Source organism: Lissotriton helveticus, chromosome 3_1 (genome assembly GCF_964261635.1).
Source record: "Lissotriton helveticus chromosome 3_1, aLisHel1.1, whole genome shotgun sequence".
Classification (NCBI taxonomy): domain Eukaryota; kingdom Metazoa; phylum Chordata; class Amphibia; order Caudata; family Salamandridae; genus Lissotriton; species Lissotriton helveticus.
In genome coordinates this window covers 1,943,222,320-1,943,238,996 of record NC_136061.1, presented here as the reverse complement: position 1 = coordinate 1,943,238,996, position 16,677 = coordinate 1,943,222,320, and the positions used below count along the sequence as shown (strand labels likewise).

Below are 16,677 nucleotides of genomic sequence, written 5' to 3'. Positions count from 1 at the left end.
TTGCAAATGCTTTCTTCCATTTGTTTGGCTGTCCTCAACGGTGTGTTCAGTCTGGGGGCAACTCCAGGAACTTCCCCCAATTTGTGATGGGTGATTCCAAGTCGAATCAGACGGATGATGAAAGACGTTTGATGGGCCCTAGATGGAGCTCGTATGAGCACGTCTGATGCAGTCGCCATCTTGGCCACGCCCCCACATAATCCATCATTGATGCATGATTTGCAGATTTTTATAAATCTTTTGTCTGTAGCAGAAAATAATAAACATTTAAATACAACACTAGGCGCTGTTCCTCATGTGAGGATTTTAAAAAGGTAACTGATCAGCTCTCAGTCTTCAATTGCTATATTCATCCATTTAAAGAGGTGACCTTTTACTGAGGTTTGTGTAAACATTCAAAATTGGTGGACTAAGGAAAGTACCTTGTTTGCTTCAGGCAAAGAAAAATGCACTTCAATGTAGTTAAAACCAGGCGGTAAGACGCAGTCTGGATTTTTCATAAAATGTTCCTTTCATGGTTTGAACAAATTCATGTTTATGTTAAGTTGCTGTTCCGCAGCAGTCACTGCAAGAGGACCCTCAAATTTAAGAAGAATACCAGAGATGATGTATCCCATTATTTTTATTTTATTTGTATGGGTGTCTTGATATCTAAAGTGTCTCATAGCTGAACAGGTGCATAATAAGTAATGTCTAATGTGGGACTTTTTCTCCCAGAATTTCTAACAAGAACACAAGTTAATTTTTCATTATAGTAAACTGAGTAAACCATTTAAAAATGCATGAATTTGATTTGCCCACTTCTATTGACCCAGATTCTATGCAACAGGTGTACAACTGAAATGTATGCAATTAGAATATATAGTTGCACGTAAGTTCCAAAACTAGTAGGATACAGAACACACAGCTCGGAGATGTGCGAACAGTAGTAAAACTTTGGAATGTGTTGGTGCACACATGCACTAAATTACATTTTCTCTTATTTTATTAATTCAGTCATACCTATTTGTATTATTTTGCTTAGTAATGCTTTAGTGTAAAACAGTATTTTAATGCCGCTTCTTATTAAAAAATGTCCAATTGTTACACCTATTCTTTTGTGCATCCACTGGGATATTGTAGCACAAAATCCCATTTAGATTGTCACTACATGTCCTCCCAAAGCCAAATGATTTAGGTCCTTCTGACTAGGCTGGAGACTTAATTGATATACCGTGATTTCAGAAAACGAATCCTTGGGACATTTAGCATTGGGAAACCAAAACGAATGTCTAGGCCTAATTTTTCTAATATACATGCATACACACTGTTCTCTTTTTTCTGCTTCCTGATAGAGCTCAATATTCCAAATATTGTAATATTCCAAAATCTAATTAAAACAAGCCAGACAAAAAGAGATTAAATAACACAGGTTATGCCATATCCAAGCATGCATGTTTGAGCCAACACAGACTGTAGTGAAGATTTTGATTCCAAATCAGCCTGCTTCCACACTTTTGTTTTTTAGCTTTAAAAAAAAATCCCAAAAACCAGGTGTTTTCAGCATTTTTGCTAGTAAGTCCACCAGTCTTTTAGACCTTGCAAAGATATTTTTAATGTTGTCTTGGTAATAACCTGGTATAACACTCTTCCCTGAATATCACACTTGAGTGAGGTTAATAACCCCTCTTCCATTATATCAATGGTACTTAGGTTAATGTTGCTCACAAACAGCTATAATTGGGGATGCTTGAGTCCCAGTACTCTCTTCAAGCAACAGCTTTTCATGCTCGACTTCTGATTGGCACAATTGTATGATAAGCCTTGTGCAAGGAAAACAGTGGTAGAACTCTATGTTTGTTCTTAATAGACAAGAGCCTCTTCATTACAAACGTTGCCATAGGAACTGCTTTAATCATATGGACCCCAGGTACGGTCAGATGTTAAAAAAATAAAATTATATATATGAGGTGGGTCGAGTACTTCGTGGTCTTAGAGTACTCATTACGCCATCATTCGAGAAACCAAAGCCATTAATGCTTAAAGAATGGGCCAATAACAACCGTGAAGCATCCTTGAACATGGTATTGATTTTAATAAAATACGCTGAAATCGACAGACAAGAGATAGTAAAAGAAATTGAAAAACTGATTGGTACTTTGGATGCTCACGACCAAAGGGAACTTATGAAAATAGGCCTTGATGAAATTGATTCAAGACTTAAGAAACATGAGGAAACGATTAAAACACGCAAAATCTGAAAATCGCCACTTGCACTAGTATTTATTGCGAATTGGCCCTGAGCATGTCATGTGATCAAGACAGTGTTTCACTGTCAAAACACGTAATGCTGGGCACTGACCTTCAAAATATGCTGCTAAATTGGATGCAATAATCCGCACTTGAAACTCTACCAACAATCTGTGGTCTGTACCTGTGTCTCAGGCGATCCCGGGCTTAACAGGATTGTGAAAACTCATATATATATATCTCCCATATATGTGTTTTCTTGAACTGTGATCAAGACTGGTGTTCCCGGTCGCAACGCATCATGGTGTTGGAGAAATAGAGCATTGAAAGAAACTTACCTGCTGTTTGGTGGTCCTTTCCTGGTCGCGCTGTTTGGGGGAAAGCGCTTTGCTATCGGGATTGTGCTCGATATATATATATATATATATATATATATATATATATATATATATATATATATATATATATATATATATATATCGCATATATATATATATATATATATATATGCATATATATCGCATATATATATATATATATATATATGCGCCACACAGGATTTAAACCGAAGGAAGAATCGGAGGGACACAGCGGGGAGCCAGGTAGGTGATTTATTTCCCAAACAGCTTCAGCATGACGCGTTTCGTCATAAGTGACTTTATCAAATGTCTGCTAACATCACATCTTCGCGCCAGTACACAGCAAATAAACACCCACTTGTTCTACCATTGGTGGTTGTCCCTGGGGGCAGGATTAGAGTCTCATAGAATGCTGTAACCGCGTCTGCAGACTACAGATCCCAGCATGCACCTCTCACTGCATGCCGGATGAGGTGCTCCTCTCGTGTCACAGTGTCCATCTTTGGGATCCAGGGCACAGTTAGGAACGTGGTGCTGATGTCCTGGCCAACTGCGTTGCAGAGTCAAAACCACCCGCTGGGTCCCCAGGACGCCTCAACCGCAATTATCCACAAGAGGACAGTTCTGAAACCTCAGAAACCGTGACCCTTGGTTCCTCCGTGTAAATTTACAGACTGCAACTGCAGCGGCACTGTTCAGATGCGGGTGCGGTGGGTCAGAGTGCTCCCAGTATCCTGGAAAAAGTATCTGCCCCAAGGTGCCCTTGTTGACTCTTTCCACTTCGTGAGGCGGGTCCCTCCAGCGCATCTCGGGCCGGCGCGCATAATATGCCACACAGGATTCAAACCGAAGGACGAATCGGAGGGACACAGCGGGGAGCCAGGTAGGTGATTTATTTCCCAAACAGCTTCGGCATTACGCGTTTCGTCATAAGTGACTTTATCAAATGCCTGCTAACATCACAACTTCGCGCCAGTACACAGCAAATAAACACCCACTTGTTCTACCATTGGTGGTTGTCCCTGGGGGCAGGATTAGAGTCTCATAGAACGCTGTAGCCGCGTCGGTAGACTACAGATCCCAGCATGCACCTCTCACTGCATGCCGGATGAGGTGCTCCTCTCGTGTCACAGTGTCCATCTTTGGGATCCAGGGCACAGTTAGGAACGTGGTGCTGATGTCCTGGCCAACTGCGTTGCAGAGTCAAAACCACCCGCTGTATATATATATATATATATATATATATATATATATATATCGATGGATTCCTTGTTTAAAAGAACCGGAGAGACACAGCGGGGAATACCAGAAGAAAATGTAATATCACGAGAGCAGTGGCATGACACGTTTCGGTCTGTGCCTTCATCAGATGCCTACTCCAACACAGCAAATCCCGACAGGCACCCGCAAAAGTAATCCCAATCGTTCTTCCATTGGTGGATGCTCAGGTGGGTAGAGTAAAGTCACGAACAGCACTGCAGTTCCGTGGGCAGACTGCAAGTACCAGCATGCACCTCTCACGGCTTGCGGGTAAGTTCCTTCCTTCCAAACCCTGTGTCCTTAGGTGGGCCCTGAACAGAATGTGAGCGTGGGTTGCGGTTCTTGGCTGGTGATATATATATTTAACACCGATCCCAGTTACTCAGTCGCAAGACACTTTAACCTAGAACACCATAACAACTTAAATGATCTATCGTACTATGTTATCGATGCTGTTTCAAAATCAAAAAGAGGTGGCAATAGAGAGAGAAAACTGCGTCCGCTTGAGTCACATTACATCCTGACTCTTGATACTAAGATGCCCAATGGAATGAATACAGGTGAAGATTTGCACAACTACCTGTAATACATTTTATGCATATTTTGTTGGTTTACTCATGATAGGATTTTATATGGATTTTAAATGTATTTTAAAATGTATTTTAACATGTTGTATGTGAGGCAGTCTTTTAAAAGTGGTGGTTAAAGCAATCCTTGTATTCCAGTATTTTAAGTCACTGTCCTCATCCTATTTTTACAGTCTTTTTTAGTATTTCTGTTTTTTAGCTGTTTTATGTCGGAGAAGGATGGATTGTTTTTTTTTATCTGGTTTTATTAAGGTAACTTGCTTCTTCTCCACTTTTTAAGGGAACCTTCATATATTTGTATTCACTCGTATAGATATTTGTAGCCTTACTAGTAGGATTTGTCCACATCATCACATGTTTTTTTATCTACATTTTTTTAATCCATGTCCACATTGAAGTAACCTAGCAATTATGGATAGCCTCATTACTGTCACTAATGTAGTGCTTGTGCTACAGAGAAGCTCAGAGCTTCTGTGATACTGCCCTATTTTGCACATTTTGCATATGTTGCACTTTTTGCATATTTTGTACATTCTGACAATTTTTGCATATTAGAGCTATGCATTTATGCTGGTACTCAATTCTATAATACTGTGGTCCCTCAGCCCCACGTCCTTCACCATAACCATGTAACTGTATGATTGGTATCAGCGTTTCATTTATGTAGCAACCACATGATAATACATATCATTCTCATGAATTATTACTGAAATCAGTTTGATTAGATTTATCTATTAATTTTTTCAATTCCTGAATTTGACATTGTCATTAATTACCCCCCTAACCTGCACTTCCCATTATCATTTTAACATATAGGCTGTGTCCTTAGCCATTTTTCCTACATTGCCGACTTCACGATTCAAATTAACTTGCTTCTGTATACATTGCAAGCGATTTTTAAGACCTTTTCCCTCTTCTAGCGCAAATCATTTTGAAGCCACTTGGCCTTATTCTTTTGCACTTTTTAGTAGTTACTGTATCTGCTGCTAGCATTGTTGCTGAGGAGGATATTTATGACTGTATAATATACAACTACTTGTATCCAGTTCAAATCGCGTAACTGAAATTGTATTTATTTACACAAGCAAGATGTTTTTCATGGCTATAGTTTATGTAGATGGGGCTATTATTGTTCAAGCACTATTTAAGACACGCCTCTATGTTGGCACGTCATGTGATCAAGACCTGGGTGACCCGGTTGAAACGCATCATGCTAAGGAGGTCGTGGTGAAAATAAACAGCACCTGATTTTCACGAGCCAACTTGTGGTCTGTACCTGTTCGAGCTCTGAGGAGACACGGATGAATGTTGCAGTACTTGGTTGCATATATATACATATCCCATATATGTATTTTCTTGAACTATTTTGATTTTAGTGTCTAGTGCTGTAAGCCATATGATGTTAATGATATTTCATTAATGTAGTGGCTATTTTATCCTGATCTTCTACTAATCTTCTTCTAGAACTTTTCATTTTGATCATAATCACACCAAAGAAGGTTAAGTCCAAGCCGCAGATCAAAATCTTGCACCCAGGATGCTTCCTGTCTAATTTATCAAACGTTGCCTATTGGTCACTAAGCATCAAGACTACAGCCTGTCAAAATTTGAAATTTTCTGGGCAACGTGCGACTAATGTAAAACTGTGATTAGGTCAGGGCCGGACTTGGGAACCCATGGCAAAAAATGCTCCAATCACCTCGCCTCTCCATCTACGCGGAATCTCTCTTCATATCCATCCATCCATCCATTCTCCCTCTTTCTCTCTCCTCACTCTCAGATTGCCTCCCCATCCAAATAACCTTGGGGAACTCTGGAAAGTGACAGTGACACCAGGAACCACCTTGGGCTTTCAAAACTGGCCACAAAGGGCTCCAGCCCACCGGGGAAATAACTGGTGGAATAAAAAGACCGTCCAGCCCTGGATTAGGTGTAAAGAGGTCAACTTGACTAGCAGATTCAAATTTGCTTGTCCTAAATCAGTGCTCTGTGAGTACCAAAATTATTCCTGCCAAGATTTTGCTTGTGACATTGGGCAGTGCAATAAAGCTTGCTTCACATCCCCTCTCCATTAGTGGTAATATAGAGGATGACACCGTTAACCTTGAGAACTGGATAAAGCAAGGTACCAAGACACTTGCCCGTCAGATCTCACGACCTTGTAAAACAACAAGACAATCCTCGCCATTGTTTAATGAAGCCCTGAGGAAATACAAGATCTCCTGCAAACTCTTGGAAAGAGCTTGGAGGAAAAACTTTAGTGCAGATAGTAGTAGAGAAATATATAAAAACAGCGCTAAAGACCTATCACAATAGAATCCTTGAGGAAAAGAACATTTTCTTTTCAGCTAAAATCGAGGCCTCCGGGAACAAGAACAAGGACATTTTCAATATTGTGAAACACTTCTCCTCTCCCAAAGCAGCTGTCACCAAATGCACTTTGTCGGATAACTGGACTAGCCAGTTAGCATCTTTCTTCCATGAGAAAATCTCCAGTATCCAAACATCACTTTCAGTTTCTCATGTGGTGCAGGTTGATCCTTCCTTTGTATCCCTTGCCCTCACTCCGGCAAGAAATGCCTTCCTCTTCCAGTTCCCTTCCATGACTATAGAGCAATCCTTGAAGATAATGAAAAATGTAAAATCCCCTTCCGACCCATGCCCTGCAAAAACACTAGCTGCCATAGCTGAGACTATTAACCAGGAGGTCAATGTGGTTCTGAACCTTTCACTGATCAGTGGCCAGGTCCCCTCCATTTGGAAGAGGGCCAAAATCCTTCCATTGTTAAAAAAGCCATCTGCTGATCCTATAATAACATCTAATTTCAGACCCATTTCCCTCCTGCCTTTCCTTGCCAAAACCATAGAAAAATACGTGTACTCAGTAGAAACCAACAACTTCCTCCATACGAGCCAATCTGGTTTCTGTGCAAATTTCAGCACTGAAACAGCCTTACTCGAGATCTTACAATCCATCAAAGAGACCCTCGACGCAGGTGGGAGGGTGGCTCTGATCCTGTTGAATTTATCCGCAGCTTTCGACACTACGCCCTACGGCCGACTCCTACATAGATTAGGGTAGTGTGGCCTCGGGCACGGTGTTGAAGTGGTTCTCCTCTTTGGAGGTAAGAAGCCAGGAATTCTGGTCCCCCCCCCTTTTGCGGCCCGCATTCCCCCCTTTAATGTCCGAGTACCTCAGGGCTCTTATCTTGAGCCCGTTGGTATTTAATTTGCATTTGGCCCCCCTCGCCCTTCTGGCGGAAGCCTGTGGTGCAACAATTCTATCCTACGGTGACGACACTCGGCTGTTGTTCACTTATAAGAAGGGCGAGGATCTTGACGGAGAGAAGATCAGTAAGTGCCTAAGGGAAGTCTTTGCCTGGTTCAGACTCAACCAGCTACAATGCAACCCAGAGAAATCTGAAGTTATTCTTTTCGGTTCGTTCATCCAAGATACATGGAAACAATGGTGTCCGTCCAATATGTCGCCCCCTTAGGCATCAGCAGGAGTAGTGAAAAATCTAGGGGTAAAGATGAATGATTCTCTTGCCATGAAAACCCAAGTTCAGTCGATAGCAAGGACCTGCTACGGCATTTTGAAAATGCTCCGTAAATTTCTTCCCCTCCTGTCACTCCCCCACAGAAAGACGGTGGTCCAGGCTCTCATTACTTCGAGACTGGATTATGTAAATGCCCTATATCTGAGCCTCCCTGAATGTTTACTAAATAAACTCAAGGTTATCCAAAAGAACCTACATTGGCTACCCATTCGCAGCAGAATCCATTTTAAGGTTCTTGTGTTGGCCTTTAAAGCGCTACATGTCACAGGGGTCCGTACATCAGGAAACGGGTGACTTTTTATACTCCTCGCAGAAACTTAAGATCGTCACACCAACATCTGATTACTGTGCCCAAATTCGCTCTTGTAGAGGGGGTCACACCTTTCAGGTGCAGGTGGCCCTCATTTGGAATGGGCTGCCGATTACACTCACAGACTACCGACCTATTGATCCTAAAGAAACAACTTAAAACTTGGCTGTTCCAGCATTAATTTATCTGCCGAGTCTGCCCTGGAAGCCGTTTCTCTCACGATCTGCCTTAGCGCCGGGACACTCTGTTGAGTAGCTGCGCGCTCTACAATTATTAAATAACATAATAATGGAGAATCTCTTCTGGCCATTTTAAATAATGTGCAAGTATTTTTTTCAGTAAAAAGGCATTTCTTGTGATGCTCCTATTTGAAAATGCCTTACATTTCACCATGCACATGAGACAAATGAATAAGATTTGGGTGTAGTAAAATTCCTTGACTGCCAAATTATGTGTTTTTGGCAGACCATGTAGAGATACATTTCCTTATGATACGAAAGTGTTCCTAAAATTAAAAAAATAAACACATACGCATTTTATTATAGTATTGCAGTAGTTTATATATTGCAATAAGCCTACGGAAATCCATGTGCTAAAACTCAAACTGATGCAAGAATTATATCAACTCCACACCGTGGTCCTCAACAGATTTTATTTTTTTTCAATGAACAGTACTGCTCAGTAAGCCATTTATTTACCCATTCACGACTTGTAGGTCTGATCCACAGTTGAGGATGCAAAGAGAAGGTATAGAACAAGATTTGGCATTATTAATAGACTTCTTCTTTGATGCACTTCCCTGTCTGTCTCTGTATCCCCTCCCCTCTCTAGTTTTCTCTTGGTCTTCCTCAGCTCTTCCCACCCCCTGGCGCTTTCAGCAAGCTGTCTTCTAGAAGGAGTTCTAAAGCAGTCATCCGCCAATAGTTACTGAATTGCTATCCAAGAATTCCAATTTGGGTATCTTACTTGCAACAGTCTTATGAATATGCTTTAAGTATTTTAATACATCTAATGTGTGCTTTAAGGTTGGTAACCTGTGCTTTTGGTTCACCTGCAGCTTCAGAGCACTGATGCCTTGGACTGTCTTGAACGTCTCATAGACTTGAACAATGGGGAAGGTCAAATTTTCACCATCGATGGACCACTGTGTTTGAAAAATGTGCAGTCCATGTTTGGGTGAGTACCTTCCGGTGTCTGTGCTAGACGTTGTTTCATTGTGACTCTGTGAAGGATGACCCCCACAAACTGCATTACTCATGGAGTACTCTTTTAAAATGGTTACTCAGTAAAATAAATCTCATACTGTTGGTATTTTAACTATGCATGAAACGAAAACAGGGTTTTATTGTGAAATGAGAAATTTATTGATAAGTGCAATTAAATGTTAGGCTGTGAACCTACGACTTGACACGATCTCATGCTCCTCTGTGGCTTATCCTAATATGTAAGCATACAGTTTGGGTTTGGTGTCTGTTTTTATTTTCTGACTTTTGTAGAGATGTTTTGATGGGGATTAATATTGTTCCTTAATCGGAGCAGGTTATGGTAAGTTTCTGCATTGCTAGCAACAGAATATCTCTACCAAGCTATCGGTGTTCATGTTTTTTTCCCAACAATCCTGGATACAAGCCTATCCCTCCCGTGTGTTTGAATGATTTGCAGGTATAAGGTGTACTCTTCTGCTCCTGGATACATTTATCATTGGTGCTTTGGGAAGGATTGTAACAGGTTTAGTCTCATCTAGAAAAGAGGATTTCATTCAGGTGTTGTGTTATGCTACATACACTTAGTATAGCGCAACAAATCACCCTCGAAGGGGTATCTTGGTGCTGGAGCGCAACCTAAGTAGAGGGAGGGAAGGAGGGTAAGAGACATTTTTAAAAGAGCCAGGTTTTGAGAAGCTGTTTGAAGCTGCCAAAATTGAGACAAACACAGATGTGTAGGGGCAATCTGTTCCAATGATATGGGCCAAGATAGGAGAAAGATCGACAGACATATTTGGCTACACGAATACTGTGGGAGCAGAGCAATAGCTGGTCTTTTGAGCTCAGATTTCTCGTGGGTTGATAGGGGTGAAGTTTGTTTTGAAGATACATAGGGTCCTTGCCTGATAGGGATTTGTGTACCAGGCAGAGGAGCTTGAAGATGGCACGTTTCCTAATTGGAAGCCAAAGAAGAGATTTTGAAGTGGGCTCTGAGGGAGATCGGGCGGGGGGGGGGGGGGTAAGTTTTGCAGACTAGGCGTACAGCAGTGTTTTGAATCACCTGAAGCTTTGATAGTGGCAAGAGCCTGGGTGAGAGTTCTTCTGGTGTGAAGAGGTAACCACTGAAATGCTTTTCTAAGCATGCTTATTATTTCAAAACAGGTGCCGCATGTAGAGCCTACCTGTTCGCTCATTATGAGGTTATCATCTATTAATATGCCTAGATTCTTTACCATCTTTTTAAGTTGTGGTGTGTTACTGAGTTTGGACAACCTCCAGTCGTCCAACCAGCACGCATGGGCCTTGCTGAACAGTAGAATCTCAGTTTTGTTGCTGTTAAGTTGCAAGCAACTTTGGGACATCGAGGATGAGACTTTTTTCATATATTCTCTGAATTACATTTTTGTGGATTCTGTGTTTGGCCCCATAGAGATGAATAATTGTGTGTCGTCTGCATATGAGATGATATCCAGGCTGCAGGATCTTTCCACCTGAGCTAGTGGGGATATATATCTATAGTCCAGTCGAAGGCTAGTGGGAGCCGAAACGTGTAGGCCGTCCTATTTTTGCTCACTTTTGCACAATGGCGTGGAAATAAATCCATTTTAAAAGCTTCACACGGAGGCGAGGGAATCTTAGGAATATATATTAATTAAAAGTTCATTGTCCAGTATCCATGAATGAAGTAGTTAGGGATACACATAGTCTCAGGATGTCCGTGTCTTCTGTTGTTGATGTCTTTGGATATAGTTGAGTGACGCATATGTATTATTGCATGAGACACCAAAATCTTTCAAGATTAGACTTCGAGTTTCCATATAAAGATTGAATAGCGTTGTAGCCGCGATTAATCTCCATGAGACTCTATATACTACTTTTTGCAGTGTCTGATTTGTGATCTCTTATTTTTACCGATTGTTGTCTACTTGATGGGTAGGATGAGAGCTGGTTCCGAACCTTTCCTCGCATTCCCATTTGGTGTTCAAGAGTTGTGAGGAGCCGACTCTGATCAATCATGTCCACGGCTGCTATTAGGTCTAGTAGTACAACGACTCCGGCATTGCCTTTGTCAATTATGTGATGTGTATTGTCATCAGTTTTTAAGGCTGACGTTTCTGTACTGGAGCCAGGTCTGAAACTAGATTGCCATATGTCCAATAGAACTATTTTTACCATGTTGGTCAGTCACTGTTTTCTCTAGTGCTTTACAAAACCACAGTAGGTTTGATAAAGGCCATTTTTTGGCTGGCTGTGTGTGATCCCAAATTGGATTTTATTTTTAAATCTAGGAGCCATCTGACTCATTTTCAGTGAGTTTTGGGACTGTGCCTTGATCCAAGGAGAATGTAATCCCTTTTGCAATGTTGGATCACAGTGCACGCTCAGCTTGTGGCCCTTGCTTGCAGTGCATACACCAAACACTTCAGTCAAAAGGCCCAAACATGTTAAATCCGAGCCAACAGGAAACTACTACAAGTGCACAGCAGTGAAGGTAGTGAAAAGTATGCAAGTGTGAATAGGATAAAAACAATATTTTTGAGAAGCCTAAGCAACACTGAATAGGCAAACACATAGCAAGATGAGCACTACACAGCTAAATGTTACTGCACGTTAGGAAAGACACTGGGTCAGATCTAAGAATTAACAATGCTTTCCAGGCTAAGTATCAGTGTGCTATTAAATATTCACAACATTCATTAAAAATAATGTAATGCCACTGCATACCTGGAAACCACAAAATCATGCTTCTTCTGGCAGTAAAACTACTGAGCGCTACCGCCCATTGCTTACCATCAAATGGCTCCATTGTCACTCTTATTTGCTGTCTCCTGATTGGTCAGTGCATGCCAGTTTACCTTTGTCTTAGTGTGCTTCTCCTTTCAATGGATCATGGACCAGGTACTGATTTCTTTTATTTTGATAAAAAAAAATCACTATGGAGAGAAATTGCCAAAACTCATTGCTACGTTTGAAGGGGGTGAGGAAATATGTGTATTTGAAATCGGAGGTAATTCAAAGGCTACTTGCCAGGCCCAGTTGCCTGCTGATCGACTTTTGAGACGAATATAAAAAAAAGTGTTTTACACATGGCATAAGCTTTGAGAGGCAGATAATCTGTTGCTCCAGAACAAAGGCTTCAGGAAGGACTAAAATGCTTTAAACAACTTCCTCGAAATGTTATCTGCCTAATAGAGACAACCACAAACATTGCCACACTTGGCCTTCTATAAAACAAGCTTTCATTAGCTACTTTGACATTCTCTAAAGCTAAGGAACACTTCCAAATGGTAGTATTTCCACCATCTCCGCTACAGTTGGCAGGTGTGGAGCAGTTCTGGTTTCACTGCCTCAGCAGACCAGGCATTACGTTGCCTGCAAACCTTATCTTGAGCTGTTTTGATGGGAGGCTCAAAAGAGCTCCACATTTATAGTGAAGTTCTAAGTTTTGTGAGCAGCCGTAAGATTAATCTTGCCCAAGGCCACTGAGGAGTAATTAGACTGGGTAAAGCTAATTTGGTGGGTGTATGATTACAAATGAGGTTGGAGAATAATTACTTGGTGTAATTGGAGAAATGCCTATGATCTTGACCTGTTTAGGAGGGAGAAGAGAATCCAGCCTTGTTTATGTAGTGTATGGCCCTTTTGATGAGTGGATCCTTCAAACGGCGGATTCATAATAAAGTACTCAATGACACGTATCCATCCCATTGGCAGTGTGTTGATCTAAGCAATTGATTCTAGAAGAAGATTAAAACCCGAACTGTACTCGTTTTTGCCAAAGTGAATAAATATAGCTTGGCCTAAAACTTCTAGAAGTTGGTTGAAAAAAAAACCCAGCATGCTCATGACCAAGGTAAGCAATAATTACTTTGACGTTAAACAGTGACAGTAGTAGTTCCAGGAAATGCTCATTCAGTGAGGTTTCAATAATGCATCCAATATGGTCGTTAAAGAATATGCAGTAAATATTCACTTTCAGCAAACTATCCCTAACAAACTATCCCTAACACAATACATCCTTCGTTCCTGCTAGGTTTATGCTTGTTTTCATACTATTACTCTCATTTTTCTACCCTAGGTATATTCCAACTGGTTTATTGTCTTTTTCATGTACTACAGAAGACACTTTGAATGATTTTCTGTCTTTTCCTTGAGCATATATTTTCATGTCAATCTCAATATCCTCTTAGTTCGAGCACAACTCACAGTTCTAGAATTAAAGTTGACTTGCCACTTGCACACTACTGGGATTTACCTGCCTGTATCCTGGTGCCTCCCCCACTTGTTGTCAGTAAAGGCATTTCAGTGTAGCAGAATTGTCATTACATGACCTATGACCAGAAAGATCTGTCAAATGCCACAAATAACTAGTGAAAGGTAAAGGCATACATAATTTTAGAAGTGCCTTACTCAGAACAGTTAAATCAAAGTGGATGCGAAACAATCTACTGATTGTACGATGATCAATGTAGAGAAATCTACTTTGTTTCAGTTCTGGAGGAATGTATGTGATAAGATGAAGACTGCATTGCAAGGTAGTAAGTAGAAATTAGACTGATTCTTATAAATTCACTCCTTCCATAGGCCGTACAATCTGAGGTTTTAGACTCAGAAAGAGTAGTAGTGCTTGATAATATAGGCCCAAAAAAGAATATGCACTTATACCCGATTCAGAAATTAAGGGCCCTTTGGCTGTGACAGATTTCAGTATTTGTTAGTGGTTCTATCCTTGTGTATCTCGTAATACACATCTAAAAGAAGGCTTCTATTCATGTAAGTCACCTTGACACAGAAGACCTGACAATGCCTAAAGATTCATGGTAGCCAAAGAAATAAGCATTGGCATATCCAATAGGTCTCACCTTTGGGACCTTATAAGTTTTTAGTTATCCAGCACAATATCCTTGGTGCAATAACATCAAGTGTTGCATGGCTTAACACTTATAAGGTCCCAAATGCGAGACCTATTGGCTATGCCAATGCTTATTTTACTTGCAGTTTAAAAGTTAAAATACTAATATAGAGCAGTGAGCTCTTAACTGTCGTCAAAAAGCTGCATGGAAACGGCAAGGAATATATTGCAGCTGTATGTTTTTTTGCCCATTCTTTCCTTATCCTTATATTGCAAAAAGTGTTCATTTGGGTAGAAATCAATTGTTATTATTAAAGAAAACCCCTAACAATAGTGATATATTTTTAATTCTGAATTGGTACTTTTACAGACCAAGGACTCTTAAATTATACGGTCTACCTGTATGGATGACATGTGACTCCTACACCTTGTAGGCCTCTGTCTTATGCAACATTTCCTATACACTTATTTACACACGTATGATTGTCTCTATGCAATGTATGTGTGATGTAAAGTGTTCTGACACCTTAAACTGGTATGAGTGGCACTATAAAACTAAATGAATCAGTGAGACAGTGGTTATGGAGACTTGGGAGAGGGGGGCATTGTCAAATGGTGGTAGTGAGGGAATCTGTGGTGAGGCAGTCAGTGGGGGTGGGGGGGTGCCAACAATCATTGTTGCACAGGGCACCACCAGTGCTAAAGACGGCCCTGGGGGGCTTTCTCTCTTGTGTGATGCTTGTCCGATTCTTGCCCCCCTGCAGTACCCCTTCCGTTATCGCTCTCACCCCCAATGCGGTTTTAAATTTTCCCTTTTGCGCTAAAAAAAAACATCATCACGGGCCCTGGTGGAATTGCAGGTGCATCATCACACCTTGTTTCTAATTATTTTTTTTTGTGGATGGCGCTGTGCTGCTTCTCCAAAAGTCACTATTTAGCAGAGGTGACCTATTGCTCTGGCAATGCAGTTTATCCCATCCCTGGTTTCTTTTTTTCCACTCTCCCTCGCGTTTTTGTCTTTAAATTCCACGGTTGTCTCGTTTTGCTTTGTGTTAGTTGGGGAAAAAATCCAGAATCCTTGTATGCTGTTTATTATGCAAGGGTCTCAGGATCGAACACAGCATTAATTAGCATCACAATGTTTCTAGGCGCTTGTCTTGTAAGTGTCATTGTTGCCTAACTAGTGATACTTCTTTAATCGACCTGGAAAGCATGAAAAGCTGAGTGAGTCCAACAAGTTCGAACTCCTGTTTTTTGAAGATGATGTCCAGTGCGCTGCAGGAGGCACATTACCACTCCGAGCTGTGATGCTACCTCGGTGCTCTGCCTTGTATCTGCCGCACCACAGCTGTGTGAGAGGACAGAAGAAGGTCTGAGCGGTGTCACTGCTGAGAACTCCTGGGGTTTCAGTGAAATATGAACTCTCACCATGCCGAGCTTCATTCCACCGCATGTGCACAAGACATTCTGCAAGAAGGTGTCAAACAGGATATCAGAGCACGCGCCTGGAGAAGAGGCGTTAGAAGCCGGTGGGCACTATATTTCTGCAGAGGTGCTGATGCGATCAGACCCGATGGAATCTAAAGGCTTTTCGACATGCCTCTGAAAGGCAGGTAAGGGAGGACAGGTCAGGTGCATGGCAAACTACGGAAGGCCAGAAGAGCTGGGCAGAGTCCATCACGTGTTCAGCTCTGAATGGCAAGCAGGACTGGTGAATGTCAAACTAGTGAAGGGGCGGCAAGGATGGGCAGAATCAGACATCTGTCGGGCTGAAGCTTCTGGGCAGATTCGGAGATTTTTCAACGTGCTTTGAAAGTCCAGAAGGGCCGGGGAAACACCGTCGCTCCACAAGTTCTATAGGGCTGGACGGAGTCAGTCACATTCCGAACCCAGAAAGGCCAGTAAGGTTTGCCTGAGTAAGTTGAATGAAGGTTTGAGAGTCCAGAAGGCCTGGGTAAAGTCCGGGACATATTATCAAGGCTAGACACTTACATGTAAAAATTCTGAATAGGCATTTCCTAACTATAACAAGACAAGCCTGGCTTTAAAAGTGGTGCGCTCGTGAGCGCGCGCTGCGGTGAAAGTGGAAGCAGCGTGCTTGCACATATGTTTCCAATTAACGCGAGATTCGGCGAGGCTCTGCTCGGTTGAGAGAGCAAGCGAGAGGAAAGCCAGATGGCGCCCGATTGGGCGCTGAAAGCTGGCAGCTGCGCGTGTGCCCGCAAGCTCGCAAGCGCCAGGCCAGCAAAATTGTGTGGTAGCACTTTTAAAAGCCCACTTACTAAATGTCTCGCAGCGCATGCACTAGTTCAGGC

General features: G+C 41.7%; 1 protein-coding gene across 3 annotated transcripts in view; it reads left to right on the top strand.

The window, feature by feature from the left end:
- The window catches only part of INTS14 (integrator complex subunit 14), a 171,308-nt gene that overhangs the window by 33,907 nt on the left and 120,724 nt on the right, over positions 1-16,677 (top strand). For all 3 annotated transcript variants that reach the window (XM_078683016.1, XM_078683017.1, XM_078683018.1), the window contains exon 5: positions 9,363-9,481. In XM_078683016.1, the coding sequence (XP_078539142.1) occupies positions 9,363-9,481 (119 nt within the window). The remainder of the gene's footprint in view (positions 1-9,362; positions 9,482-16,677) is intronic.